This window comes from Lingula anatina, chromosome 3 (genome assembly GCF_051362555.1).
Source record: "Lingula anatina isolate TDL-2025a chromosome 3, LinAna3.0, whole genome shotgun sequence".
NCBI classification, from domain to species: domain Eukaryota; kingdom Metazoa; phylum Brachiopoda; class Lingulata; order Lingulida; family Lingulidae; genus Lingula; species Lingula anatina.
Window position 1 is genome coordinate 34070367 of NC_141769.1, and position 27113 is coordinate 34097479.

General features: G+C 36.1%; 3 protein-coding genes across 10 annotated transcripts; 2 read left to right on the forward strand and 1 right to left on the reverse strand.

Moving 5' to 3' along the window:
- Positions 1 to 10: 10 nt before the first annotated feature.
- On the forward strand, positions 11 to 12649 carry LOC106155795 (major facilitator superfamily domain-containing protein 8). Of its 5 annotated transcripts, none has more exons than XM_087009834.1 (10): positions 11 to 156; positions 3447 to 3603; positions 5240 to 5489; positions 5751 to 5864; positions 6470 to 6715; positions 6973 to 7072; positions 7313 to 7447; positions 7942 to 8045; positions 8618 to 8916; positions 11587 to 12649. In XM_087009834.1, exons 1-10 carry the CDS (start codon positions 62 to 64, stop codon positions 11794 to 11796), a joined length of 1710 nt encoding a protein of 569 aa, XP_086865960.1. In that variant the 5' UTR covers positions 11 to 61; the 3' UTR covers positions 11797 to 12649. The 5 variants fall into 5 exon arrangements, with proteins under 5 accessions (XP_086865960.1, XP_086865956.1, XP_086865957.1 ...); XM_087009830.1 differs by lacking the exon at positions 11587 to 12649 and adding an exon at positions 10280 to 11135; XM_087009831.1 differs by lacking the exons at positions 11 to 156; positions 11587 to 12649 and adding exons at positions 1030 to 1323; positions 10280 to 11135.
- A 434-nt stretch (positions 12650 to 13083) lies between these two features.
- LOC106150753 (uncharacterized) lies at positions 13084 to 23469 on the reverse strand. Of its 4 annotated transcripts, none has more exons than XM_087009836.1 (9): positions 23268 to 23468; positions 22145 to 22548; positions 21755 to 21888; positions 21133 to 21275; positions 19283 to 19379; positions 18180 to 18332; positions 17669 to 17841; positions 14718 to 14895; positions 13084 to 14238 (listed from the first exon to the last, which is right to left on the reverse strand). In XM_087009836.1, exons 1-9 carry the CDS (start codon positions 23438 to 23440, stop codon positions 14050 to 14052), a joined length of 1644 nt encoding a protein of 547 aa, XP_086865962.1. In that variant the 5' UTR covers positions 23441 to 23468; the 3' UTR covers positions 13084 to 14049. The 4 variants fall into 4 exon arrangements, with proteins under 4 accessions (XP_086865962.1, XP_086865963.1, XP_086865965.1 ...); XM_087009837.1 differs by lacking the exon at positions 14718 to 14895 and adding an exon at positions 15616 to 15784 and having other exon boundaries at positions 23268 to 23467; XM_087009839.1 differs by lacking the exon at positions 14718 to 14895 and having other exon boundaries at positions 23268 to 23467.
- Positions 23470 to 23609: 140 nt separating this feature from the next.
- Positions 23610 to 26273, forward strand: LOC106150763 (E3 ubiquitin-protein ligase RBX1). Its single transcript, XM_087009844.1, has 6 exons — positions 23610 to 23764; positions 24237 to 24264; positions 24508 to 24558; positions 24815 to 24885; positions 25390 to 25475; positions 25733 to 26273. Exons 1-6 carry the CDS (start codon positions 23675 to 23677, stop codon positions 25743 to 25745), a joined length of 339 nt encoding a protein of 112 aa, XP_086865970.1. The 5' UTR covers positions 23610 to 23674; the 3' UTR covers positions 25746 to 26273.
- Positions 26274 to 27113: the final 840 nt, after the last annotated feature.

Sequence of the window (27113 nt, forward strand, 5' to 3'; positions counted from 1 at the left end):
TCTTGATTCGTCTTGGACCTGGAGCTCTCTACTGACGGAGTTCGGAATCATCAGCCCGATAATGCCAGAAGCAGAGGATGCATTTCCGAGCGAAGGAGCGGACACTTCGCACATCTACCCGGATTTGGACGTGAATCAGGAGTCAGGTTTGGAACGGTGCGTTTACTAGTACTGAAGCAGTATTCAAGGAAGTTAGCACTGTTACGTAGTGTTATGAATTGTCGATATATGACCATTGAGTCTGACATCCCATGACTAGACGGACTTTGGCCTTATAGTTCCATGGTAGGTAGATCACAATCCGCTAGGGGCGCTACAGTCGTAACTGTCCACGGGCAGTGAAGTGTTAAACTGAAGTCGGCCTGCTGACAGTTCGCCTATGGAACCCCTTTTTTAAATCTCTCTTTTAGCGCTGCGTAAAAAAACTAATACAAGCCATTAACTAAATAAGTTGTAAATCAAAGAGTAAAATCCGGTCACATGATTTTCCCATGTTGCAGTCTTTGACAAGTTTCGGTTCTGCTTGTTTTAAGTTTTGCCTCTACAAAATGCTAAAAAATTTCAGGTAAGTGCTGGTATCATCTTTTTGAAATTTATATCCAGCAAAGTTTATGAAATTTGCTATATTATGTAGAAAAATCATGAAATTTGAAGGTTGCGAAGTATAGTTAATTTAATCCGCAATATTACATGATGTGAAAATTACCACAGGGAAATAGCTCTGCCCTGATTAGTCACAGGCTATGTGAGCCAGACAATAGGCTGAGCACACAAAGACACACAGGGTGCTCTGCTGCGCCTGAGTGATCACTGCTGGTCAGTGGGCACAGGTTTTGAGCTGAGAAGTGTGGACACTTTTGGTGGATTTTTGCAGTTAAAAAACTTCAATATCTTTGTTGCTTGTAGGAATATTTAAAAAATTCCAAATGATTTCATCCGGTTTTTGCATTACCTTTCAGATGATATAAGTATTTTAATTTTCTGATCAGTTTGAAAATTTTTCTGATATACCTATCCATGGCCGTCTTATCAGTCACTGATAGTGAGTGTTATTGTGCTGGGGCCAATCAATGAAGCTTGAAGAATAATAGTAACAACCCTTTATTCATACGTAAAGTTATCAGGTGATCATTGTCTGTACTTACGGGACTTTGATATAGAATGTGATGTTATGTGTTTCTTGGTCCGAAGTGAACTGTTATAAAAGTAGACACCATCTAATTGTCATTGGTAACATGGTGTAGGGATGTGGTCTCTGTTAGGATGTATGATTTAGTTATCAGATCTTTCAGAAACCATGTATTATGGAACAGATGTCCAAAAGTAAGTGCACAATTGTTCAAAAATGTATTGAAACGTATAAAAAATAACATGGGCTGTTTTTACATAGCTAGATCTTCCCTTTGGTAGACACTAGGATTTTTCACTTCGTAAAACTGGCTTATGGATCGTTTTGTCCTATTGAAAGTAAAACCTAAAGTATGTGCAACTTATGTGAAATCTTATTTCTTAAGCTTGGAAGAAATGAAAACAGAAAAAAGATATTTCACTGAGGGAGATTTGTTGGGATGACTCATTTAAAATGTTTAATTGTTTGAAAATATGAGAGGGAATCTACAATATGAGTAGATGGAAAGTTATACAGTGTATCAGTCATGTTCCTGATAGCATTTCAGCATTTCTTAAAACATTTAGATATACTAAGACAGGAATGTCCACATTTAAAAAAAAATAAGAAATAGGTTGTTATTACAGCATTAGTTGACTGCTCTACTGGTAAAATAATTGGGAAACATTTTTTAGAATGTAAATTTGAACAATGAAGTTTTACAGTAAGTATTTTCAGTATTGCATATCTCAGATATTCCATGTATCAACTCTGGTCATTTATAGATTAGTATATACATTTTTATTTTTCTTATAATTTATTATTTTTGATAAGTATTTTGAATCTTTTATTCCCCTTGTTTTTTTTTTTTTTTTTTTTTTTTTTTTTTGTTAAACTTTTGTTTACTACATTTAAATCAATATAGCACCTGCTGTTAGAATTATAAAAGTTGCACGCAGTCGTAATGATGTTTGTTTGTTTGTTTCACACTGTGCTATAGGCAATGAATGATGTAAATGTTTTACTGAGGACTGAGGATATTTAGCCTGAGGTGGTGCAGTGTTTGCTGGTCAGATGACCAGAACATTACACAGAGGCACGAGATTTTGACAGATTTATTTTCTTTTTTGACTGCTTATATCGGGGTATGGCTTTGCTTATATCCTGTACATAAGTTTGATAAGGGTTAGAGTAATGTGTGGCAGGTAGAGTAAACCCACCCTGTGTGCGCTGCAGACATTAGAGGACGCTAACCATGAAGTATAAGTAAGTTGTCTTTGATCATATATGTATATGCACACTTGTAATAAAAAATAATTTTGATAAGTGGGAACAGTTTCTAATATATTTTATTAAGACGTGTCCTTCCACAACAAGAGTTACTGTACTGGATAGAAGGTTGTGTGCACTTTAAGCCGTGTTGAGAAGTAACAGGTGAAGTTTTACTACTGGTAGTAACTTCCATCATGGAGGTGATGTTTTGTCTGTTTGTTGGCCTTCTGTTTGCAACTCCATGCAAAAAAGTTGTAAATAAAATCTGGCAAAACTTCTGGCAACAGTGGGTGTTTTCAGCTCAGGTGTTAATATATATATATCTAATATATATTTTGTTAAGACATGTCCTTGCACAACAACAGGCAACAGTGGGTGTTTTCAGTCTAGGTGTTAACTTGTACCAGGATATTTCTTGGTTTTAAATTGTAAAATTTAGCTTCCTTAATTGTTGTAATGATAGTTTAATTTTATATAACTCCTTTACTAAATATGAAATGTTTGTTTAAATTCATCATTTTCAATTAATTTTAATGTAGAAGCCCATATGTTCTTGAGTTTCTTGGTACAAAAAAGATTGTTGTATTGATCTTTTTCATTCAGATTTTTTTATGTTTATCGTCATTTATAATACAGTTTTTGTCTGCATATAATCACTGTTTTGTTTTGGTTTTTAAAGAAGCAAAAATTCTGTGTTAAGATTTTGTTCTAGGTTTTTGAAATATTATCTGGTCATATGTTAATGCAGAATGATGAGTTGCTTACATGAACTCATTCATTCACTCATTCACTCACTCACTCACTCATTCATTCATTCATTCATTCATTCATTCATTCTCCAGGTCTGGTACTCCAGTAGGTGTCTCCAGTACTGTGATAGAGCCACCGAAAATGTACAAGATGAGTTGTTTACATGAACTCATTCATTCATTCATTCACTCACTCATTCATTCATTCACTCTCCAGGTCTGGTACTCCAGTAGGTGTCTCCAGTACTGTGATAGAGCCACCGAATATGTACAAGATGAGTTTTTTACACGAAGTCATTCATTCATTCTCTCTCCAGGTCTGGTACTCCAGTAGGTGTCCCCAGTACAGTGATAGAGCCACCCAATGTGTACAAGAGCAGATGGAGGTCTATAAGAGTGATGTACCTGACCATGTTCCTGAGCAGTGTCAGTTTTTCCATATGTATGTCTTCAATATGGCCATATCTGCGCATGGTAAGTAGACCTGTATACATGTAATAATATTGTATACCTGGGTGCCTCTAAGGCTTTTACTGGGGTAGGTGACAGTCTTCACCAGTGTATAGAGGTAGGAGTGCTGTTTTCTACAACTGCTTTTATAGCTAACCCTGTCGATGTTTGACCAACAGAGATGTCTGTGGTGGCAGGGAATGGTGATATCATTCAGTGGTCTTAAGAGTGTGTGCAAGCTGCTCCCGATTCAGGGATTAATACTGAACTTCTGCAGTCTCTTTCTGGATGTCCTAAAAACTTTTCTGTTGCCTGGAGTGAGGGTAGGGGGCAAGGGGCCTATTTCAGCATACCACAGAAAGGTTGATTTGAAATTGTGGTGTGAAGCTTTGATGAGATTACAGTCTTATCTTACCTAGGTAAACATTGACTGATATTATCTAAGATAATGATTTTTGAATTGCAGTCCTTGAAGATATCAGACAATGTGCACATAAAAACAGTTATTTACAATGTGTGCAGTCTGTGAATTTGTGGTACTTTGTTTTGACTGTAAAGTTTTCAGAAGAGACATATGGATTTGCTGTCTAATTTTTATTTTTATTCAATTGGTGAAGTTTTACTACCAGTAGTAACTTCCACCATGGAGGTGATGTTTTGTCTGTTTGTTGGTCTTCTATTAGCAACTCCATGCAAAAAGTAGTAGACAAAATCTGAAGAAATTTTCAGATTCTGTTTGAAAGAGAACAAGTAACAAGCAGTTAGATTTTGGTGACAATTAATTAATTAGTGGTCCATTATTTAATTGTTTGTCTCTCTGCTTGGAACATTATGCAGAAACTGTTTGGAGGGGACCCATGAAAATTGAGAAGATTTTGGATGTGATCCATTAATTAATAAATTAATTAATTCCAGGAGGCGTCAGTGTTTGGCAAACAACATGTTATGATTTGACATCCACATGGTTTGGTCTTATATCTATTCAAAATTCACTGTGTGAAATGTCAGAGTAACCAATGCACCTTATTTCACCTCTATGAGTGGTGCAGTTTGTTATGAACTTATCTTATGATGTCCTTTGCCTCTGGATGATTGCACTGTCTTGTGATTAATGTTCTTATGTTTCCTGACACATTATTTATTACATTTACATTTGTGAAGAGAGATTTGTACTTTGAGATGTATGCATTTCAGTTTTTACATTATGGTTTGGGACAAAGAAGTTTTCTTAAATCAGGTGTGATGACTTAAATATGATTCAATACAATATATCATATTTTACACATCTGCTTGTCATCTCTTTACTAGTTTGAGCATAAACATAAATGTCACATTGCGTAGACAAGAGGTTATTTCAGACAGCAGAGACATTCAACTCTCCATTACTAATTTATCAGATTGGATTACAAATATAATATTGAATTCTGTTGTTGTTTTGTTATTGTACATTATTTCCAACATACAGGCACTGTACAGTACAGTAGAAGTAGTAGGAGTATTGGTGTCTGTTTACCTTCACTTGTTTGAACTATTTTATCACAGACATCTCATATGCACTATTAGTATAAAGGAAACTGTTATTATTGTTATTGTTATTATTTTCATCATTATTACTAGTAGTAGTAGAAGTAGTAGTAATATTATTAAAACGATATTTCAGCTGGATCGCGGTGCCACCACAGCATTCCTGGGCTGGGTAGTGGCTGCTTATAGTCTGGGTCAGCTGGCAGCGTCACCAGTCTTTGGGGCTTGGGCCACATGTAGACGTAGAAGTCGCGAACCTCTGGTGGTCTCCATTGTCATTAATATCCTGGCCAATCTGATGTATGCTTACATAGTGGACATCCCTGGAGCAGCCTATAGAAAATACTATCTCATTGTGGCTAGGGCATTGATTGGCTTTGGGGCAGGTAACCATTTTTTAATATGATTATGCGTCTTAACTTGTTCCTCCCTTCCTGTGTCCTCTGCCCATAGTATGATCTTACAGTTTCCTTTCTTGCTTCCTTTCTTCTCCTCCTTCCTTCCTTCAGTTTTACCTTCCTTCTTTTATTCTCCAGTGATATGGATTTGCAGTTGATTTTGATAAAGTAAAAGACTACAATTTCTATCAGTATGAAAACTGACTTCTCACATCGTAGCTATGTGTTCCTTTCTTTTCCATGTATAAGGTAATGTTGCCGTGGTGAGATCCTATACCTCTGGTGCTACCACCATCAAAGAGAGAACAGGTGCTATGGCCAGTATGAGTGCCTGCCAGGCCACAGGATTCATTCTAGGACCAGGTAGGTTAACAGGTGCTATGACCAGTATGAGTGCCTGCCAGGCCACAGGATTCATTCTAGGACCAGGTAGGTTAACAGGTGCTATGACCAGTATGAGTGCCTGCCAGGCCACAGGATTCATTCTAGGACCAGGTAAGTTAACAGGTGCTATGACCAGTATGAGTGCCTGCCAGGCCACAGGATTCATTCTAGGACCAGGTAGGTTAACAGGTGCTATGACCAGTATGAGTGCCTGCCAGGCCACAGGATTCATTCTAGGACCAGGTAAGTTAACAGGTGCTATGACCAGTATGAGTGCCTGCCAGGCCACAGGATTCATTCTAGGACCAGGTAGGTTAACAGGTGCTATTACCAGCATGAGTACCTGCCAGGTCACAAGATTTATTCTAGGACCAGGTAGGTTATTACTTCACCCAGTGACATAATTAATACACAAATTGCCTATTTAAGGGAGTCAATAACTGAAAAATATTAATAACATTTCAGGTATACAGGCTATGTTGGTACCTTTGGGTTACCCCATAGACACTAGCAGTGATCTGTACAATGATTTACCCCTGAACCTGTATATCATAAAACTTTATATAACATGTGTAATATTTCAGGTATACAGGCTATGTTGGTACCTTTGGGTTACCCCATAAACACTAGCAGTGATCTGTACAAGTATTTACCTCTGAACCTATATACGGCGCCAGTGTTTCTCAGTGCGGTGCTAGGCCTGGTCAATGTGGTGTTACTGGTGGTGGTGTTTAGAGAACACACCGTAGTGGACGATAGTGACCTGGACTTCTCCAGGGGAGGCTCTGTTAACGCTGACCTTAATGAGTATGATGCACATCTTCAGGATAGTAAGTCACATATATGGTGTATTTGATGAATTGCTACTCTTGTGGAAATATTTGAAGTATAGTTTGCATGGTTAAAGAATATATCCCGTCGATCCTTTTAATGCTGGGGAGTAGATGGTATAAAAATCAGTTAAAGTGGCGCTAATCAAAGCATTACATTAATTAATCCCTAGAATTTTAGAAGTTTTAATGTTGGTCCTCTTTGTAGTCTGGTCAGATCCTGATGTTGATATGTCCTCATTTATTCTCTGTTCTAGCGACACCACTGGGCATTGAAGTGAAGCCTGACAGAATTGCTGTTCTTGTTCTTTTATTCATCTTCTTCATTGTGCTATTTGTCTTTTCCATATTTGAAACGTAAGTATCTGCACACAGCCTAAAGGAGTTTAAAACTTGGTATATCTTGTGGTTTTTAGTAACACACCAGTAAAGTGTAACATATATTTATTTTTGTTTATATGTTATTCTTTGTATAGAAACTTGTAAATAATTTTATTAATAATTGTGTCCATTTTCCCATGGATTTTGTTTTGTTATTAAAATATTTTGCAATTTTTAGAACTGTTTGATTTGATGCTAAAGTGTTGTATTCTACAGTATAGCTACCCCGCTGACTATGGATGAGTATGCCTGGACTGAGGAGCAGGCCTCGCTGTATGTGGGTATTACACTGGCTGTGGCAGGCATTATAGCTATTGTGGTCTTTATTCTCATCAAGATTTTATCAAGGAAGTAAGTGATAGTGAAGACTGTTAATAAACACTATATGGTGGTATTGTACAAGTAAAATACAAGTAAACCGCCAAGGAATAAATATATGCTTGCACTTGTAAAGATTCTAATCTTATATATGTTAATGTAAAACCATGCTGTATTCAACATATATCAAAATTTATAGTCAGTTATTTGCGCTGCCATATTTTTTTATGTTGTTATTTTATATTACCTTTTTTATTATATTATAAACAATATTTATACCTTAACTTTGTCACCAGATGCGTCAGGGTCCAGTTGCATATTACAAGTTAATATTTAACTATTTTATATTACTTTATTATTGTATAATAAACAGTATTTATACCTTGACTTTGTCACCAGATGTCACCACTGTTGCCAGATGCCTGAGGTGTGTACTAGTAGGCTGCAGTAATGTTCTCTTCAAGACCTTTTTTTCAATTATTTGTGATTTAAAATAAACTTCATTTTCATTTTAAAATTCTTTCCAGACTGAATGAGAGGTTCATTTTGATTGGAGGATTCATATTTGTGCTGGCTGGTTTTATTGTCTACCTGCCGTGGGGTCCCGCCAGACCAGATGTGGAGATTGCCAGTAAGTGGAGATTTCTAAGACTGCATTCCCACAGATTTTAGATCGATCTATTCCCCTGGGGAGTATCACTAGATTACTGTCAGCATAGCCGGCTTAAATGTCTGTCCCACCTACTAAAAGCTGTAAGGGGGTAATTAACTTCCGTGCGCTATCGGCTGACAGCAATTTAGCGTGAACCCCCAGGGAGTTAGGTCTATCCAGATGGATTGATCTAAATCTGTGGGAATGCAGTCTAAGATTCCCAGCTGGCACTGGTCAAACAAGCTGGGTCAGCTTTGAACTTCTCATCAGTAAATCAAGTATGGTGAAGAACTGGGTATTGATTGTGGACACTCAGTTAAAATATGTGTGCCAACTTCTTAAATCTTGTTCTCATCTGGTTTAACTTAAAACAAAGACGTGTCTATCTCCTTCAAGCAGTTGCATGGCCAGGAATTTTGGATTCTGAAGTGCAGGAGGCTTAATTCATTGGGAATTTCTATCGGCCATATGATCCTAATCATTACTTACATTTGATGTCAACAGGAATTTTGTTTATAAATTTAACATGCTGTTGCCATCTGTTATTACAGAACTAACCAACAGTTCATCAGCATCAGTCACTGATATGTCAGGTATGATAATGGAGGCAGTAGAGGTCCTGGGCAGGAACGTTACTGCAGCAGTCACCACCATCAAGACAACAGTCACAGCTCACACTACAGATCTAAAGCCAGCAGGATGTCCCTACTACTTCTCATGGTGTCTGACAACACCCAAAATATTCATAGAACAGTATTTCTCAGGCACTTTCCTCATTGCTGTGGGATATCCCACCACCAATGTGATGACTTATACACTGTTTTCAAAAATACTGGGCCCAAAACCACAGGTAAAAATGAAAACTTTCATTGTGTGGATTGTTAAGTTCATACATAAAACTTGCAAAAATGCTTAGATGTAAAGTTTTGAAAATGTATAAAGTTCATCTTGAAATAATAATATTTTATTCTGGAAACCATATCTACATATATGTACTAGTACTAGTAGTTTTATGATGTTTGAAAGATTTTTAATAACTTGGAGACCTGTTGAACCCAGCATAGAACTTGCTTAAAATTTTTTAAGTAATTGTCTTCGGTTTCAGACATCCACCCTTCCTTTTTTGTTGACCTTGCTCTTGCTTCAGCATTATAATAACACATCTGTTTAACTTTTGCTGTTGTGATGAAAATAAGACTTTTTGAGGATTAAAAATTCTGCTCAAACCAAGACCTGTTCAGCAGTGCCTGGTTAATACCTGTTGACTCCCACGCCGTAGCTTGAACAGACTAATATGTCACTTGAAATATATGAGGACCCTGTTTTCACTTCTTTACATGAGATTTCATCATATGTGTGCTTTACCCAAAAGTTGTCACCTAGTGTATTGCTTGTAAGTTACAGCAAAATCATGGACAGTGATAATAATAATGACATTGACTGAGATGTGGGAAATGATTGACACCCTTCACCCTGCAAGTTTTGGGGACAGACTGTTCCCCTTCCTCAGCAGGGCATTACTGTGAGCTGCAGGTGCTGTCATGTGACTAGATATTGTTACCATGTGCCCCCCCCTCCCTTACTCCCTCCCTCTCAGCCACCCCTCTTAAATAGATATAAAGAAGACTGATACATCTGTTTCTGCTTGCAGGGTCTTATGATGTCACCCCCCCCTTACCCCTCTCCCTCTCAGCCACCCCTCTTATATAGATACAAAGACACTCCTCTTGTCTAAATAAAAAGAAGACTTACACATCTGTTCCTGGTTGCAGGGTCTTATGATGTCACCCCCCCCCCCCCTTACCCCTCTCCCTCTCAGCCACCCCTCTTATATAGATACAAAGACACCCCTCTTGTCTAAATAAAAAGAAGACTTACACATCTGTTCCTGCTTGCAGGGTCTTATGATGTCACCCCCCCCTTACCCCTCTCCCTCTCAGCCACCCCTCTTATATAGATACAAAGACACCCCTCTTGTCTAAATAAAAAGAAGACTTACACATCTGTTCCTGCTTGCAGGGTCTTATGATGTCACCCCCCCTTACCCCCTTCCCTCTCAGTCATCTCTATTATATAGATACATAGAAGACTGACATATCTGTTCCTGCTTGCAGGGTCTTATGATGTCACCCCCCCCCCTTACCCCCCTTCCCTCTCAGTCATCTCTATTATATAGATACATAGAAGACTGACATATCTGTTCCTGCTTGCAGGGTCTTATGATGGGATGTTTGACAGGATCAGGCAGTTTGGGGCGTGTTCTTGGTCCTCTCTTTGTCAGTAATTTATACTTTCTCCTGGGACCACGCTACTCATTTGTAGGTGTCTGTGGCATTGTTTTCGTAGCTGTGGTTACGACTTGCGCATGCTTCCACAGACTGGTCCCTTTTGGGGAATCGAAAAAGAAAGAGAAGAAACTGAAAGTAGATTCTGATGGTTTTGTGGGAAACTATACCTCAGTTTCCTCTGTGATGTTTCAAGATTTGACAGTTTCTAATGAATTAGAAAGTGAAGATTCTGAGTCTGTCATGAACTCTTTAATGAATAGTTTACGCACTGCTTTTGAAAACTCAGAGGGATATGTTCAGTAAGACTGAAAAAAGTGAATTTTATTTAAAACAAGGAGTGAGTAAAAGACATTTCACAATGCATATGGCAATATTGGAATATGTTTTCATTCCTTTAAATGTGAATTTGTTTGCCATTGAGTCTGTTAAACCCTAACTTAATCTGTTGTTTCAAATTGTTGTATGTTATGATGTGTGGTGATTTGTCATGATTTGAATCTAGTCATTATCCTAACATAAATGTATGAATCGGGGATAGTTGTGATTTTTTTTTTTTTTTAATATTATTATTTGCCTTTATACAAATTAATGAATCATGTATGTTTTGTTTGTAAAGTTTTATTATGTGTCAGCTAGGGATCTGATAATTTAAATCACTTGTAAGAACTTTCTGTGTTGTTGCTTAATAAATCTACATGTACTACATACAGTAGCAGTAGGTTAACTACATATATTGTAAGAACTTTCTGTGTTGTTGCTTAATAAATCTACATGTACTACATACAGTAGCAGTAGGTTAACTATATGACTCTATCATTTTTCAGCTTATCAACATTGGGATGCATGGCCTTTACAAAAAGGAAAATAATAAAAATAATAATAATAATGGTTGCAGTAAACCATGCATGTACATAACTTGTATAATGTAAAGGAGAGGATATAAAATCAGTAATAATATTGTAGGATAAACATGCCATGGCCAGCATGCCATTTAATATGATTTGGTTAACTTTGGTTTTGGTGAACTAAACTCTTTCTGGAACTTGGTGTCTTATGAATACCTGGTACTAAAGGTAAGTCTGTCCTCTCATCAGAAGGCAGACTTTGAGTAATCAGTTAAGGAAATGTCATACATGTTCTGGTTTAAGAGACCATGTCCTAATACTCTGTGTGGTGATACACATCAGCTGCTTTAAACTTCTGGAATTTAAAATCTTTGTTTCTCATTTCAGGGTATAATGATGGGCTGGCTGACAGCATCAGGAAGTCTGGCCAGAACTTTGGGACCTATCTTTGTCAGCCAGTTTTACCAGAACTTAGGGCCACGGTGGACATTCTCTATAATTGCTGGGGTTGTAGTCATAACCATTGGCATCATTATTGGCATGTTTAAAAAGTTGGTACCATATCAAGTGAGATGGAAAAGGTTGTCACCAAGGTGATAAGTAACCAAGATCAGTAACCAAGGTGATAAGTAACCAAGGGGATGAGTCATATTTATATATATTTTTGCGCTCTTCATTTCATAACTGCATTCTAGTATATTTGATATCATTTTTTATATTTAGAAGATTGTAATTACCTTCTAATTTCATATATTATTGAATCAAGCAGTTTGTACATAGATACTTTGTAAATGAGACAAATTGTGACTGTCAAGACAGAAGTGTTCAATGCATTGTACAAAAACTCCATCATGGATCTGTTGTGGTATTACTGTGATAATTTTTATAGCAAATCCTAAATATATATTATTAAATATTAAGTTATAGGGCATTTTATTTGTAACCAGTGGCTGCCTTTTGTCTGTAACAGCACAGATATTTAACAATATAACTAATGAAAATGTTCCAATGCACAACTGAGCCAAGAACAGACTGCTGTTATGGTGCTAGAAATATTTTAATGTAGAATTTGTAGAATTTATTTGTATATATACATATCTGTTCTAGTATTTGGTAAGTATCTACAAGGTGTAAATAATAAATTGATGATGCTGTAAGTCTTTAATCTTTTAATTAAGGAGAGGTAGGGTACAGATGGTTCTACCTAAAATTTGCTTTAATTTGATGAATCACTTACCCGTTTCAGAATGGTCAAATTGAATTTGGATTGAAGCATTAATTTTATGGTGATGGTTAAAATGTACTTACACTGTTAATATATGATATAAATGAATGGTGTACATATAATACTCAGTTTTTAAATTAACTGCTGAGCAGATATGTTATGTTGAACTGCCAGTTGATTTGGTGGACACATTGAATGTTATTAATAATAACGCATGAAATTTTGGTTTTGTTTTCAATTCCTTGTCTATGTGGTTCATTACGGAATGTTTATTTTCAAACCATTAGATACAAATATTAATTATGGCAAAACTTGCACTCCCATATGCCTCCATCATTGGAGGTCATTTTTTAAAATAGTTTTGTAGGTTTTTGAAATCATTTCCCTGTTGAGGTACTTCTGGTGTATATATATATTACTCTTCTTGATGTAACCAGAGTAAACCCCATTCCTTTATATTTTATAATTGAGGTACTTCTGGTGTATATATGTTACTCTTCTTGATGTAACCAGAGTAAACCCCATTCCTTTATATTTTATAATTGAGGTACTTCTGGTGTATATATGTTACTCTTCTTGATGTAACCAGAGTAAACCCCATTCCTTTTTATTTTATAATTTATAAAAAGGCCGCAGCAGATATCAGAGACAACAGCAACTTCTAAGGACATTAATTTATTAAAATTACACATTTCTAAATTACATGGCATCTCATTTCTGCTGTATTTTCTTATAAGGCATATGTTCACAGAAGATCAATAATTCTTGGAAGAGGGACTAAATTAGTACAAAACTAAGATCACTTTCTCTCTCATTCTTAAAGGGCTTACACTCACCAATGTCTTTACTCTCTATGTTGGTCAGTGGTCTATCAAAACCTTCACTGGGTCAGTATACATGAAGAGATATAGGTTTACCTATACTATACTATAAACTTAATGAGATGTGCTTTTAATTTTTTATTGCACATTTTCCTCTACACAAAGGGGGGGGGGGTATTCTTACAAAATTTGGTGGAAAAAATACTTTTAAATAGCTTAGTACAAAAATACATGATAACCCAAAGCAGCTCTAGGTCGGTTAATTTTCACAGAAAAAAGTAAAATTTTGCCAACAAACAAAAATCACTGCTCAATAATTCCATCATCTGCAGTTCAGACTGGAAAGGACAGCTACCTTAGTTTAACATGACTAGCAAAATATGCTTTAAACCTTATTTAGCAGGCATATAATTATAACAATACTGAAATACAACTGGCCAGACAGTTTGCACAAAGAAAATGTTGATATCAAAATCAAAACATTATCAATTTTCCAATAAAATCCATTCCATACACTTCTTCAACTCTGTATATGTTGAATATTTTTTTCCTTTCAACCTCCATACACAAAAGTTCAGTGTTATCATCCAAGATGTTACAAAGAGGTCAGGTAATTTGGCTTTCTTGCTTTGTTCACCTCCAGAATGCTCTGACAGATATGTCCTTACCACTATTGACAACTGTATATGACTGGCATACTGTTTATCCTAAGTCCTCAACACACCTGGACAAAAGACTAAGTCATCTGTTTATGCTCTGCCTGGTACATCATAACTTCTCAACACCTGGACAATGAATGGACAATCATACCACATTAAGTAACTGGACTTCCTCCTCCCCCAGTGGTTTTCTCAGGTGTAAGAACTCCTTAATATTATGCCATACACCACGATCAAAGGGGTTGTAGAAATTTCCCTTTCCATCCTTCATGTAGTCGTATCTCTTGTGATTGATTCGCTCATTTGTGGTAATGTTCTTTGTAGCATGGAAAAGCTGGAATGATGAAATATTTCCTAGCATTAAACATTTTTTTTTCTTTTTTTTCTTTTTTTAGAAAGTAAGTCAATTACATTAAATTCTTCGAAAACTATCAAAAGAGAATAATTAACTTCTTTAAGGATACAGTAATTTACTTTATCAGTAAAGTTGTTAGTAATGGACAAATTTCAGAAAAGCATATTTTACTGGAATATAATCATTGCTATCTTTAATATCCTACAAGAAAAGCCTACTTAACATAAACAGATAATTATTTCTAACGTCTGAAGTCTGCTTGACAAAGCTTCCATTAAGGAATGACATCAAACTTCAGAGCCCCTTTACAATATATCCCTTTCAAATACACTTAATAAATGGCATACAGAGTAAGAATTAACTGTAGATGGTTTTGTGCAACCCACTCCCTAGAATAACTACTTAAGGCAGTGTTGACCAATAGAATCATTTGGAAACTTTACAATCAACCCCCTTACCGCTATCCCAGATACAGATCCCGAAACAATTAGAAAGAACACTGCATAACATAAACAAATCAATTTCTCAAGGGTGGGTGACAGCAAGTCCCCTTCCTGTGTCCAAACTGTTGCTGACATGACCATGGTTAGCAGGCCATTCATCCAGATGGTGGTGGCAAATATTACAAAAGAAATCCTGGAAATGTGAAGTATAAAATGTCTGCATGCAGTTGCCCTGCAACCAGCAAAGGATGATACAGAAGAGGAGGGAGACTTGAGTTTTGTGGCCCATTTCAAAGGTACAGTCTTGACATGCAGGAAAGAGCACCTGTCAAAGTATGTCTGCTCTCTCTGGTGAATGCCAAACCCTGTTAGCTAGATACTTTCCAACATGAATTCTGCACCCAAAGTCACAAGGCATGAACCAATCTTGGACACTGATATGACACTTCTTTCATACCTAAATCACTTTCTGTATGTGTGGGCTCAACTGGACAACACTCATTTTTCCCCTCCAACTTCTGTATCATCCATAAAGCAATAAGAAAGGCAGTGCACCCTGAAAGTCTTATTACATTTGTAAAATGAAAGAATTTTAAAAATTCTAAATATTTGTCAGGGATAGGAATAAGTAACAGGTGTTTCCTCTTTCGTGGGTCAAGCCACATTTGATCTGCAGACTAGCTAGTCTGAGGATCAACTGGTTGTGAATGTTCCCTAAATCCCCAATTTCATATTCTCTTTTTAAAGCTGAAGAGCAAGTCTAAGTTCAAATGTCTGAAGTTGTAAATATGACATCCTATGTATCCTGCCTCATCATAAACTAAATAAACCCCCAACCTTTCTAATCCAAATGTAAATGAGCAGACAGAGTGCACTGTGCCTTTCATGTGATCTCAAGGGTCGGTCAGCTTACCGAGACACTGCTGAGGACAGCTGCCAGAAAAGTGAACAGAGTGGCCTCCAGACCCCCAATTATGGTAATGTAATCATCCCACCCATTGGCTTCCAGTATCCAGTAACAGAAGTACAGGGTGATAACACAGTTCACAAACACCAGGCAGACAAACATGGTAAACCAAACCCTATAATCATAAGAAAAATAGAACATAATTCAGACACAAAATTTAACTATGGGTTTGCACTCACTTCAGTTGTAATGATTATCAAATGAGTGTAGCAATTAAGGTGTGACTTTATATGGTTATGGCTGTGTTCACAAATGAACCAAACTTTAACCACAACGGTAATACCTTTGGTTTAGTTGTGACACAGCCCCTATAGCCTTCTACGATAGGAAATATACTCTAATACTAGAAAAAAAACCCAATAAAATTGTTTTCTGATATGGAGCTATAGCAAAGATACAAAGCAAAAGGAAGAGTGATATATATGGTTCAGTGTTGGTATCTAAAACAAGAAAAGAAGAAAACACCAATACAAGACAAGGGCACATTCTGATGGAGAGTTTTATGGAGACCCATAAGATCTGATATAATCCCTCAATTTTGATACAAAGTTCTGCTCCAGTTTCACAAAAAAAAATAAATAAATAAAAAAAAAAAGTCATCCCTGGCTTAGTTGACTAGGATGTTCATGTTCCTGATAGGATAAGATGTGACCATGCTGTAACACTGTTCCTGATAGGATAACATGTGACCATGCTGTAACACTGTTCCTGATAGGATAAGATGTGAAAATGCTGTAACACTGTTCCTGATAGGATAAGTTGTGACCATGCTGAAACACTGTTCCTGATAGGATAAGTTGTGACCATGCTGTAACACTGTTCCTGATAGGATAAGTTGTGACCATGCTGTAACACTGTTCCTGATAGGATAAGTTGTGACCATGTAACAAAGATGTTAGCTACTGGAATTGATTAAGTTTTTTTTTTTTTTTTTTTTTTTTGTGAAACCAAGGCCTGGGAATAGCTGAGTAGGCTTTAATGGCAGTGTTATTTTTAAAAGCTGATGTAAATATCACATGAAACATCATTAGAAAATCAAATTCTATCATTATCAAAATCACGTAAATCTATTTTTCTCATTGGTATAAGAGATACAGGTGAACTGGGGAAACAGGTGCTTTAGAACTGAAAGACACACAGAAAGTTTCTATTCTAGACATCAGAAGTGTAAAATTAAAATAAATAACCCAATTTTAATAGGATTGTTTATTTTAAGCCCTGTGTTACCCCCTAATGTACCACCGTGCCACAGATATACATGATATCAAATATTTTCTTTTCTTTACATTTGCATTCCCCCTTTTTTCTTCCTCTAGTTTTCATTTCCACCATTCATTTATTTCCAATGGATCATTTTTGGCAAATTTTGTTCATCAGTCTACTGGCCACAGTACTCCGCAGATTTTACCAGTTAATACACCATTACATAGTTTACTCATTAACACTTAAATATGTGGACATAAGTAACAAATCTTCATTGTTATTAAAATAATATAGAGAAGCTCTTAAGCAGCAAATAATCAAAAGCATGATAAAATAAAATAAAGCAAGCTGTGTGTTATTGCCAGCTGAGAAGTCTGCTTCACTGTGCATCAGTTCTACCTATACACCCTCAGTGGAGATAAAGGGGGTGTAAGGTAAGCATACCTCTACCATCCACATGCAGCTAAAATGTTCACTGCAAGCACATGTATGGTGAAGGCAAGTCACTGTCAGTACTCTGAAGCCAGAGTGTTTTATGTGAACAAGATGCAACATTTTTCAGAAGTAGTGACTGTTGCAAGATTAAGAGTAATGACTCTTCCCAACTGCAAGCTTGAACGGAGACCTTAGTCCACATGAATGGAGAGAAAATACTGGCAATGGACAAGATTAATTTGGTATCTGAATTAATATATCATGGTCCATTCATACACTGAGAAGACCAAGACCCTAGATACCACTTCTTTCAACAGAGTTACCGTTATCAAAACTCCTCCCTCTCTCTGCCGGCACCTACCTGTTATTATAGCCCACACAGTTGTAGATGTATGGGCAATGGTGGTCAAACTCACTCACACAGCGCTGACATATCCTACAGTGCTTGGAGCGAAGTGGTTTAACTGTACGACATGTGTGACATAGACGACTTAGAGGGTTCTTTCCATGCTTCCACTCAGCAAAGTGAGCCACCTATTACATATTTATAAAGATATATATATATAGAGAGAGTTATACATGGAGAAACAGATAAATGTATATAGTAATACATGCAGTCATTGTGAATTGATTCACAGTCAATTTGAAGTTTCATGTAAAAATATAGTTGGATCAGAACTACTTCAAAGTTAAATTTGAAAGTGGATCAGTTAAAATAATTGACTTGCTCAATGGTATCACACTGCATTCTCTCTACATGGTATATATATATATATATATATATATATATATATATATATATATATATATATATATATATAAATCCATAACAACCACTGTGTTAACTGAGGTACATTTAAAGTACTCTTCACCTGTTTAATGGCCATGTCATACTCTGGAATGTTCCTGGGTAAGAAGCCTGGGTCTATAGAGTTAGCATGGTACAGGGAGATCCACATCACAATGTTCAGGAAGATAAAGATGATGTGTAATGGAAGGAGGTCATAACCTGTCAGTGGAATACCCTGAAATATAAGATAAAGATGATGTGTAATGGAAGGAGATCATAACCTGTCAGTGGAATACCCTGGAATATAAGATAAAGATGATGTGTAATGGAAGGAGATCATAACCTGTCAGTGGAATACCCTGGAATATAAGATAAAGGTGATGTGTAATGGAAGGAGATCATAACCTGTCAGTGGAATACCCTGGAATATAAGATAAATATGATATGTAATGGAAGGAGGTCATAACCTGTCAGTGGAATACCCTGCAATAAGTGAAAATATTTGTTTGTTTTTTTTTTCTTTAATATGGGAGCACTTTATTTTTCTTTGTTATTGTATTATAAATTCATCATTCAAGTTGTGTACAGACAACAAAAGAATGAATTTAAAAAAAGAAAAAAAAAACATGGCTCCAATTACCATCCCGAAAGGAACCTCATTGTGGTACCCAACAGATGTGAATTATGTCACTGCCTCCGTGCCGAAACAAGACACCAGTATTACACCATTCCATATTTATTGACATTTAGCCAATCAAATAACAAGATTTTTGCTCCTTGAATGATAATACAGCAACGGATTTAATATCCCAGTTCAAATGTGTGTATTAACATCACAGTTTAAACGGAATCACAGGTTACACCCTGTCAAATAATAACCTGGAAAAACATCCAGCTTACTAGTATAAAAATTTTCAATGGAAAACAAACTCATCAATTTAGGTTGAAGACATTGTTAGAAGAATAACATTTGTCTTGACCCAAATATTATTCAAATTGACTAGAAGGATTTGACTTACATTATTTCCAAATAATTTAACAAGAGTTATTATATTATGTTAAAAAAGTCAATAATTACTTTTTGCATTGAATCTAAACATCAATTATCATAATATAAATATAATAAAATACAATTCAACAAGAAATTTCTAACACAACAAAACTACCATCTTCCTTCTCCCTTACCTTATAAATGTACATTGGGTAACCCCAGAATATTGTGTTCACAATGAAAAATAGTAAAGGCATTTTACTATTTCCAGGAGGACCAAAGATTATAGACCTAAAAAGAAAATGGGTATCATTAGATGAATCAAAAATAAATGATTCCAAACTATTTCAATAAAAACATATAAATCAAGAAAAGGGGTAATTTTCATCTTGATGTCTGTGGTCCCTGCTGCAATATTTTCTGGGAGTTCATGTCCATTTAGTGAATGCTTTAATTAAACCTGAAAGTCCTATGATATAAAACTGAATTAGTCACAGAGAGAAGTAATGTAACATCATCCATACATATAATCCTCCTCCTCTTGCTTCACAGGCTTGGTGAGAGCTTTCTCGTGGCTCTTAATGTTCTCAACAGGTTTAGAAGTCTCATTTTTTTCCCCCTGGTTTATCTCCAGTGTCACCTGACATGTCTGTGACGTGTCACTCTCCTCAGCTCCCAGTGAGATATGACTGGCCAGTGACACTGTGGGGGACACTGTGACACTCAGCCCCATGTTGGTGATGTCACGTTTGACGACTTCCATCCATCTGGACCGCGTGTGTCTCCTACCATAGGAACGTACCCAGCGGTGGATTTTATGTGGTAGATGGTCCTTGTCCATCACCTCTGTAGTTGACAAGTTTTCTTTACGGATGTTTACTATATTCTCTCACTCTTTTCCAGTTGATTTCAAGCTCTTTTCATTACTGTTCTCCCTCCAAAGTACTTTCCGAGTGCTCTTCAACACAACTTCAAAGATGAGCTGATATTGATTTCAGATTGATTTTTAAGGCTCCTCAAAGTGGAGCATAATGTAATGCAGTTACTTATAATAATATCATATTTAGGACTGGGGCACTTGCTGACCAATTAAACACCAGTGCTCAATATTTTGTCCAAAATCAATACTTCCCTTCCAGTCAAATACTCTTTTTAATTATATAAGTAAATAAAATAAATTCAAACAACAAATATGCCATCAAAAATTATCATCATAAATATTATTAATATGATGCATCTGAGAAAGAAAGGGGCAAGGGGCTCCTGGGCAATTTCCTAACTACAAGGAAACTGTGCAGATCAATTGGAATTAGTGTGTCTTAGTTAAGTAGCAGCACTGTATTTAGTGAACAGATGGGCAACATTCCCATCACATTGGCAACACAGTCTCAGCATAATCATTTGGACATTGCAGTATTTCTTTCTCAATTCAAGCTTAATCAACTGATTCCATTTCCAAAAGGTAAAATTATATTAAATTTTCTTAGTGAAAAAATGTGATTAAAAAATGCTACAAAAACGGTTGGGCTCAGAGAGGGCATTTTGTAAAACTACTAGTAGTCATTTTAAGGAGGTGTCTTTTGGCAGGGAATTCAACAGAGACATCATGTGCACTGCTGTGGAGTTAAACCACAGAAACAACCAGTGTGATAATGGTCCGATACATATGAGCAAAATCAATTTATTATATTTCTTCAAACAAAATGGTTTGAAAGCCCTGAGAGGCTGTTGAGATATCTGCTTGACCGTGAAAAAGACTTATCATGAGGAACTATATTATAAGGTGAGTAGGGTGGCATTATGTACTATATCCCTAGTAAGCTACACTGATATAAGAAAATGCCTGCTTTGAAATATATATATAATATATATATATAATCATTCCTTGGCTCTTATAGAGGCATTGATATTCTTAGCTTATATTGTGCACCTAAAATGTAATCTCAAAGTAATCACAACTTTAGAATTAATCTAATTGTCAGAAAGCAGCAAAATAATTTAACTTATGAACAGTTATTTACTTGTACAGTATGAAAATACTTACCAAAAATCTATTCGTGGTAAAAAGCTACTTTTGTTTTTGATGAGGTTTGTTAGGTAGTAGACAATTTCTTCGTGCTTTCTGCCTCTTGCTAACATCAATGGCGTCTTGTTATTATTGTCTGCTATGTCTATTTCCACACCATCCTAAGGAGGGAACAACACAGATCATGTTTTAATTAGCTGTCATATATTATATAATGTCATATATCATATGAAATAAATACCCTGTAAAAGCAATCTTGAATAAAAATGTCCAAAAGTCTCAAAAACACAAGTTGTCAACCAAAACAGCAAACAAGGAGGGAAAGCCTCTTCCACCCCTGAAATTCCATTTGAAAGTTGCTAAACTCTTTTTTCTCAGAAAGATAAATAAATCCTCATGGTAGAAAAGTCTGATCCCAGAAAAAAGAAATAAAAAATCCAACATGTGCAGGGGCGGATCCAGAGATATTTTCTGACAGTTTTCCAAATTATCTTTGTTGATCCATCCTCCAATTTTGACCGTCTTCCGAAAGAAAAAATTACATACCCATCAATGTAGACTGAAAAGTCTGACATTTTCTGGAAGACCCAGAAGACTGCCCCAATCCGCCCCTGATGTGCCAAAGTAAACCATGCCTTACCTGTTCACTGAGTTCTTTGACAGAGGTTAAGTCTCCACTGATACAGGCCAGGTGGAGGGGTGTCTGACCATAGTTGTCCTTCTGTTTTGGGTTGAAGCCAGAGTATATCAGGAGACGCATTAATTCTGAATGACCTAAATATGAAGAATATGATATATTGTATATGAGAGAGAGAGAGAGAGAGAGAGAAAGAGAGAGAGATGGAGAGAGAGAGAGAGAGATGCCATCTGGTTTTTGCACTGCTGTCATAACAACTATGACAAGTAGAGGGTCATGTTTACAATATAAGACTGTCAGATGTCAGTGGAATTTAAGGTTAATAAAAAAGAAAGCAAACCAATATGTAGAAACCACCTGAACATGGCCTCAGTCAGTCCATGAAATACATACCTTTAAATGCTGCCCAGTGTAATGCATTATCTCCATCCTTATCACAGATTTGTAGTCTTGCACCTTTCCCCATAAGATAACCTGCTAACATAGTTTTTCCATACTGTGCTGCTGCTATGAGGGGTGTCACCCCCTTATTATCAGTCACATCAATAGATACACCTGTCTGGACTAGAATATCCACAACTGCAATATGTCCATTAACACAGGCCCAGTGGATGGGGTGAGCACCTAATTCATTCTCACTAGGTTCATCGATTGGTCCCTTCATTTCTATAATGTAACGTAAGATATTTGTGTGTCCTCCTAAGCAGGCCCAGTGGGCTGGGGTGTGACCTTTATCATCCCTTGTTTTTAACATCTCTGGCTGCATTTCCACCACATTCTGTAGAGGTATTAATAACCTGGAATAGGAGACAGATACATGGCTTATCATACACAGAAAAACATGTATGCTTTTTCTTCAAGTATTAACTCAAAGACTTAAGTATCCACTCGGAAAATTAAAATATGTAATTTGTAAAGTGTAATAGCATCATTTTAAACTTCATTCGTAGATAATATATATTCATCAATTCAGTGTAAGATAGCTTTCAATATGTTCATTTACACTACATATGTTTCCATCAGCTTTATTAAGATCATTCCAATAGGTTGAGTGCATGGCAATATAAAGCCTTGAAAACGTCATTTAACAAGGGTGAAGCGAACTGCACATTTTGATAGATAGATATATCAGTACTGTACATATACCTGTGAACATATACCAGTACACATACCATTCTATATTTCTATAACACTTTAATAACACAATGACAGAACATTCAAATCAAAGCATCTGGTTTATCCATTATTTAAACAAGCCTTCAGAACTGTGCAAACTTTTCGGTGTTTGCATAGCAGGTGCGACGCCGTTAGAACGAAAATTCTTACTTTTAATAAAACAGGGTACCAGAAAGTTTGACCCCAGATACAGAAGGTTTTGACATTTTGACCGAAACAAGATCAAGCTTGCTTTCGCGCGAAGTTCATCATCTGGCGCAATAATTAGCCCACGCCCCTCTCAGCGTCCTGTTACTATAATTTGGGATGGTCTCCATGGACATCTACACTCCACACTTACCCTGCTTTTATTATTTCAAAGAGACTCGGTGGTTTGTGGCCATTAGGATTTGATTGTTGTGACGCCGGTTTTCCTGCTAAGAAGGGCAAATTTGGCATTTTGTCAAGGCCAAGCGGAACAATCAGGTCTGTTTTGGCCCGGTCAATCTCTTGATTCATTTTGTTGGTCGCCATGATGCCTGGAAGTACCGAAATCTGAAACAAAATTTTTGCAAATTATTAAACTTTGCATTAAAAACTAAGAAAAACATTTGATCTGGAATTTCATGAGTAAATGAACGAATAAATCAAATAATGTAGAAATCGTATTTTATAATTAGCAGGCATTATAAATAACCGCAGCATGAGTCTTTGTTTTTTTTTTCTTATGACCAGTGGTGACATCTATCGAAAAGTCAGGACGGAAGAATGGCAGCAGCGATGGAAATAGACGACGAGGTACAATCATCAAATGCTGCCGATAAATCAGGGAGTAAGAAGAGGTTTGAAGTAAAGAAGGCAAGTAAAGATCCTATCTAGATAGTAGGCTGATAAAAGCCAAGTTTTTTATGACAAAGTCCGAATAGGGGAGTTAAATATTGATCTGATAAAAACGCTGTCAAGTTGTTTTTTCAATAATTGAAAGTTTGACGCGAGCCTCATGAGTAAGCGTCTTAAATAAGAGCTTGTTCACTTGTCGTATTTTCAGGCGGTTAACCTTCTGTTTTATTTAAATAATCTGAAATGCCATCAAGACTGACAAATACATGATAATAAAGGAGACAGTGTGATAAGATATAGTTACTAGTGAGGTTTCTATTTTGAATTTTTATTGTTTGAACTTGACGTGAATCAAATCCATTTCACACAATCCGCTTTGAGACTACCCCATCATCAAGTGCTTTTAGCAAATTAATTAATCAAAAGTAGATAGTAAAAAAACAGTCAGATGATTGCATATTGTTACTATTTTTATCATTTTTATTTTCAGTGGAATGCTGTAGCACTGTGGGCTTGGGGTGAGTTCTTCAAAAGTTCTGAATGATTTAGAGATGAAAGTCTTAGGATGTATATATATTTGTATTTATACCCCTGGACCCCCATGTAGAAGATTTCTTCAAAAGACACACTTTAATCTGTGATGATTGATAAAAAATAGTGGGAAATGTTTGAGTTTTAGCTCTCTATCGTACAATCTTTTCTAATATGTAACATATACTTTTAATATCACTTAACACTAAAACTTTTGTTTTCTTATTTAGATATTGTTGTGGACAACTGTGCTATTTGTAGGAATCACATTATGGATCTCTGTGAGTATATAGAACTTGCACTCCAGTGATTTATCACAAATTAACATGGATTAATGTTAATTATTTTTGTAAGACAGAATATGAGGTATAGAGTTATGTTAAACTTTCTAATATGTAAGAGGCAAGTCTTAGTTGAAGTATGTATTCAGTGACACCATCAGTTCTTGTGTACCCTCTTTTAATAAAGTAGAAGTGGATTACAGTTACTCCTCTTCATGTAAAGTGTATCATTAATGTCAATGTTTGATAATTCTAGGTATAGAATGCCAAGCCAACCAAGCCTCAGCTACCAGTGAAGAATGCACAGTAGCCTGGGGAGTGTGTAATGTAAGTACACTGTATGAATACACAGACAGTAGCCTGGGGAGTGTGTAATGTAAGTACACTGTATGAATACACAGACAGTAGCCTGGGGAGTGTGTAATGTAAGTGCACTGTATGAATACACAGACAGTAGCCTGGGGAGTGTGTAATGTAAGTACACTGTATGAATACACAGACAGTAGCCTGGGGAGTGTGTAATGTAAGTACACTGTATGAATACACAGACAGTAGCCTGGGGAGTGTGTAATGTAAGTACACTGTATGAATACACAGACAGTAGCCTGGGGAGTGTGTAATGTAAGTACACTGTATGAATACACAGACAGTAGCCTGGGGAGTGTGTAATGTAAGTACACCGCAGGGCAGGCAAGTTTTTATGAGATGTGTGTTAACATGATGTGTTTAATGTGTACAATTGTTAATGCTTCCAATCTGATGCAGTCTTGGATGAATTCAATCATAATACACTGACATAATGGCACTGATGTTGTATTTCTTTCCTTTCAGCATGCTTTTCATTTCCACTGCATCTCCAGGTGGCTGAAGACCAGACAGGTGTGTCCTCTAGACAACAGAGAGTGGGAATTTCAAAAGTAAGTGACATTGTGTTTGTTGAGATCAGTGCAGCTAAGTGTTGAGATTGTGAGGGGAAAACTGGAATTGTTGTAGATGTGTTTGTTGAGATCAGTGCAGCCAAGTGTTGAGATGGTGATTGGTGTGAGAATAACTATTATATTATACTGAAAGTTAATTCGAACATTTTTGTTAATTGAAATTTTCCAACATTTGAAATTTTTGTATCTGATACACTGAAGAAATTGGTCTAAAATTACCCTTATTTTTTTTCCAGATATGGTCACTAATTCATCTCAACTTTACCCAAGATTAAACAAGCTCTTTTATATTTACCAGAATGCATCATTAAAGAAAGACAGTGTACAAATCTGGGGACCTTTTTTTTTTTTTTTTTTTTTTTTTTTTTTTTTTTTTTTTTTTTTTTTTTTTTAATATATTTACAGTATGAGGAAAGCACTAAGAGGTTGGTTGGGTCAATATGTTCTCTGAAAAGTATCCAGAAGGAAATAAAAAAAAGGAGCTAATAATTATTTCAAATACTGAAATAATTATTTCAAATACTGAATTACTTTAAAATATATAACATTATCAGCGTACTTGGTGATTGCTCTACAGTTATGATTAAAGCCATTTTTTTATTGTCTTTTAATCAACTTGATGGTAACAGCTTGATAGTTAATGCCATTAGGGAATTTCCATCAAAGTGATTTCCATGTTAGTCAAAATACCAAATGGCTCATGTGAACTTGTGTATATGTTTATTTTGTATCTGGTATATAAACCTATACGAGTTGAAATAAAATCATTAAAGAGGATGTACCTGTTTTCATATGTTAAAGGTTGTTACCAAGTCTGAAGTGGTTAATGGGTTTCGGCGTAGGCATCTCATGACATCTAGAATTCAAGGAAATTAAGTGTGCCCTAGGCTTTCAGTTCTGAGAACTCTTCCATGGCAGTTTGTTGCTTTGTTGTGTACATAATATTTAAAAAAAATGAAAATATAAGATTGGACTTCAAACTTCTTATTTTGGTGGTCAAGTACACAAAAAGACCAAAATGAAGTGTAATAAATGTCCTGTTAATAATTCCTATACTTGATCTTTAATCTGAGATGCTGTGATGTAACATCATACAACTAAATGGCACTTTGGCATTTTCTGAGGTTTTAATGTTGATATTACCAATCAGTTTATGCCCCAGTTTCTAGTCATTCCAGAGGCTGTCAATCGACAAAATACGTCCTTCTCGGATGAGTTCAAACAACCAACACAGAATGTTATGGATCCACCTTTTTTTATGTACAGACACAGACACATCTGCGTCTGTCGTTGCCGTCGCCGAGCACTCAGCGATAACACGATAAGTGGAATACCGTTTTACATTTTGTATTCAAATTTACAGAACTGATGAATATTCATAATACGCAGGTCAAGTTCGAAAATCAGCATGATCGGGCCATTTTTAGGGAAGTTATGCTGTTTTTTCACTTTTTTCAGCATATATGCAGCACCGATAACACAATAAGTGGAAAACCATTTTACTTTATGGCTTGAAACTTACAAAACTGATGAATATTTATAATCTGCAGGTCAAGTGACATACGCACGGCAAGTTCGAAAATCAGCATGATCAGGCCATTTTAAGGGAAGTTATGC

Bases quoted from the DNA above. Each gene is read 5' to 3' on its own strand.
- LOC106155795 (XM_087009830.1), top strand. From the start codon at position 62: ATGCCAGAAGCAGAGGATGCATTTCCGAGCGAAGGAGCGGACACTTCG. The intron at 5,865-6,469 runs GTAGGTTAACAG...GTAATATTTCAG, and splicing joins AGGATTCATTCTAGGACCAG to GTATACAGGCTATGTTGGTA. The intron at 6,716-6,972 runs GTAAGTCACATA...TCTCTGTTCTAG, and splicing joins TGATGCACATCTTCAGGATA to CGACACCACTGGGCATTGAA.
- LOC106150753 (XM_087009836.1), bottom strand. From the start codon at position 23,440: ATGGCGACCAACAAAATGAATCAAGAGATTGACCGGGCCAAAACAGAC. The intron at 21,889-22,144 runs GTATGTATTTCA...CTTCATATTTAG, and splicing joins ACACTGGGCAGCATTTAAAG to GTCATTCAGAATTAATGCGT. The intron at 14,896-17,668 runs GTAGGTGCCGGC...TCACATTTCCAG, and splicing joins TGTGTGGGCTATAATAACAG to GATTTCTTTTGTAATATTTG.
- LOC106150763 (XM_087009844.1), top strand. From the start codon at position 23,675: ATGGCAGCAGCGATGGAAATAGACGACGAGGTACAATCATCAAATGCT. The intron at 24,265-24,507 runs GTGAGTTCTTCA...TTTCTTATTTAG, and splicing joins TGTAGCACTGTGGGCTTGGG to ATATTGTTGTGGACAACTGT. The intron at 24,886-25,389 runs GTAAGTACACTG...CTTTCCTTTCAG, and splicing joins TAGCCTGGGGAGTGTGTAAT to CATGCTTTTCATTTCCACTG.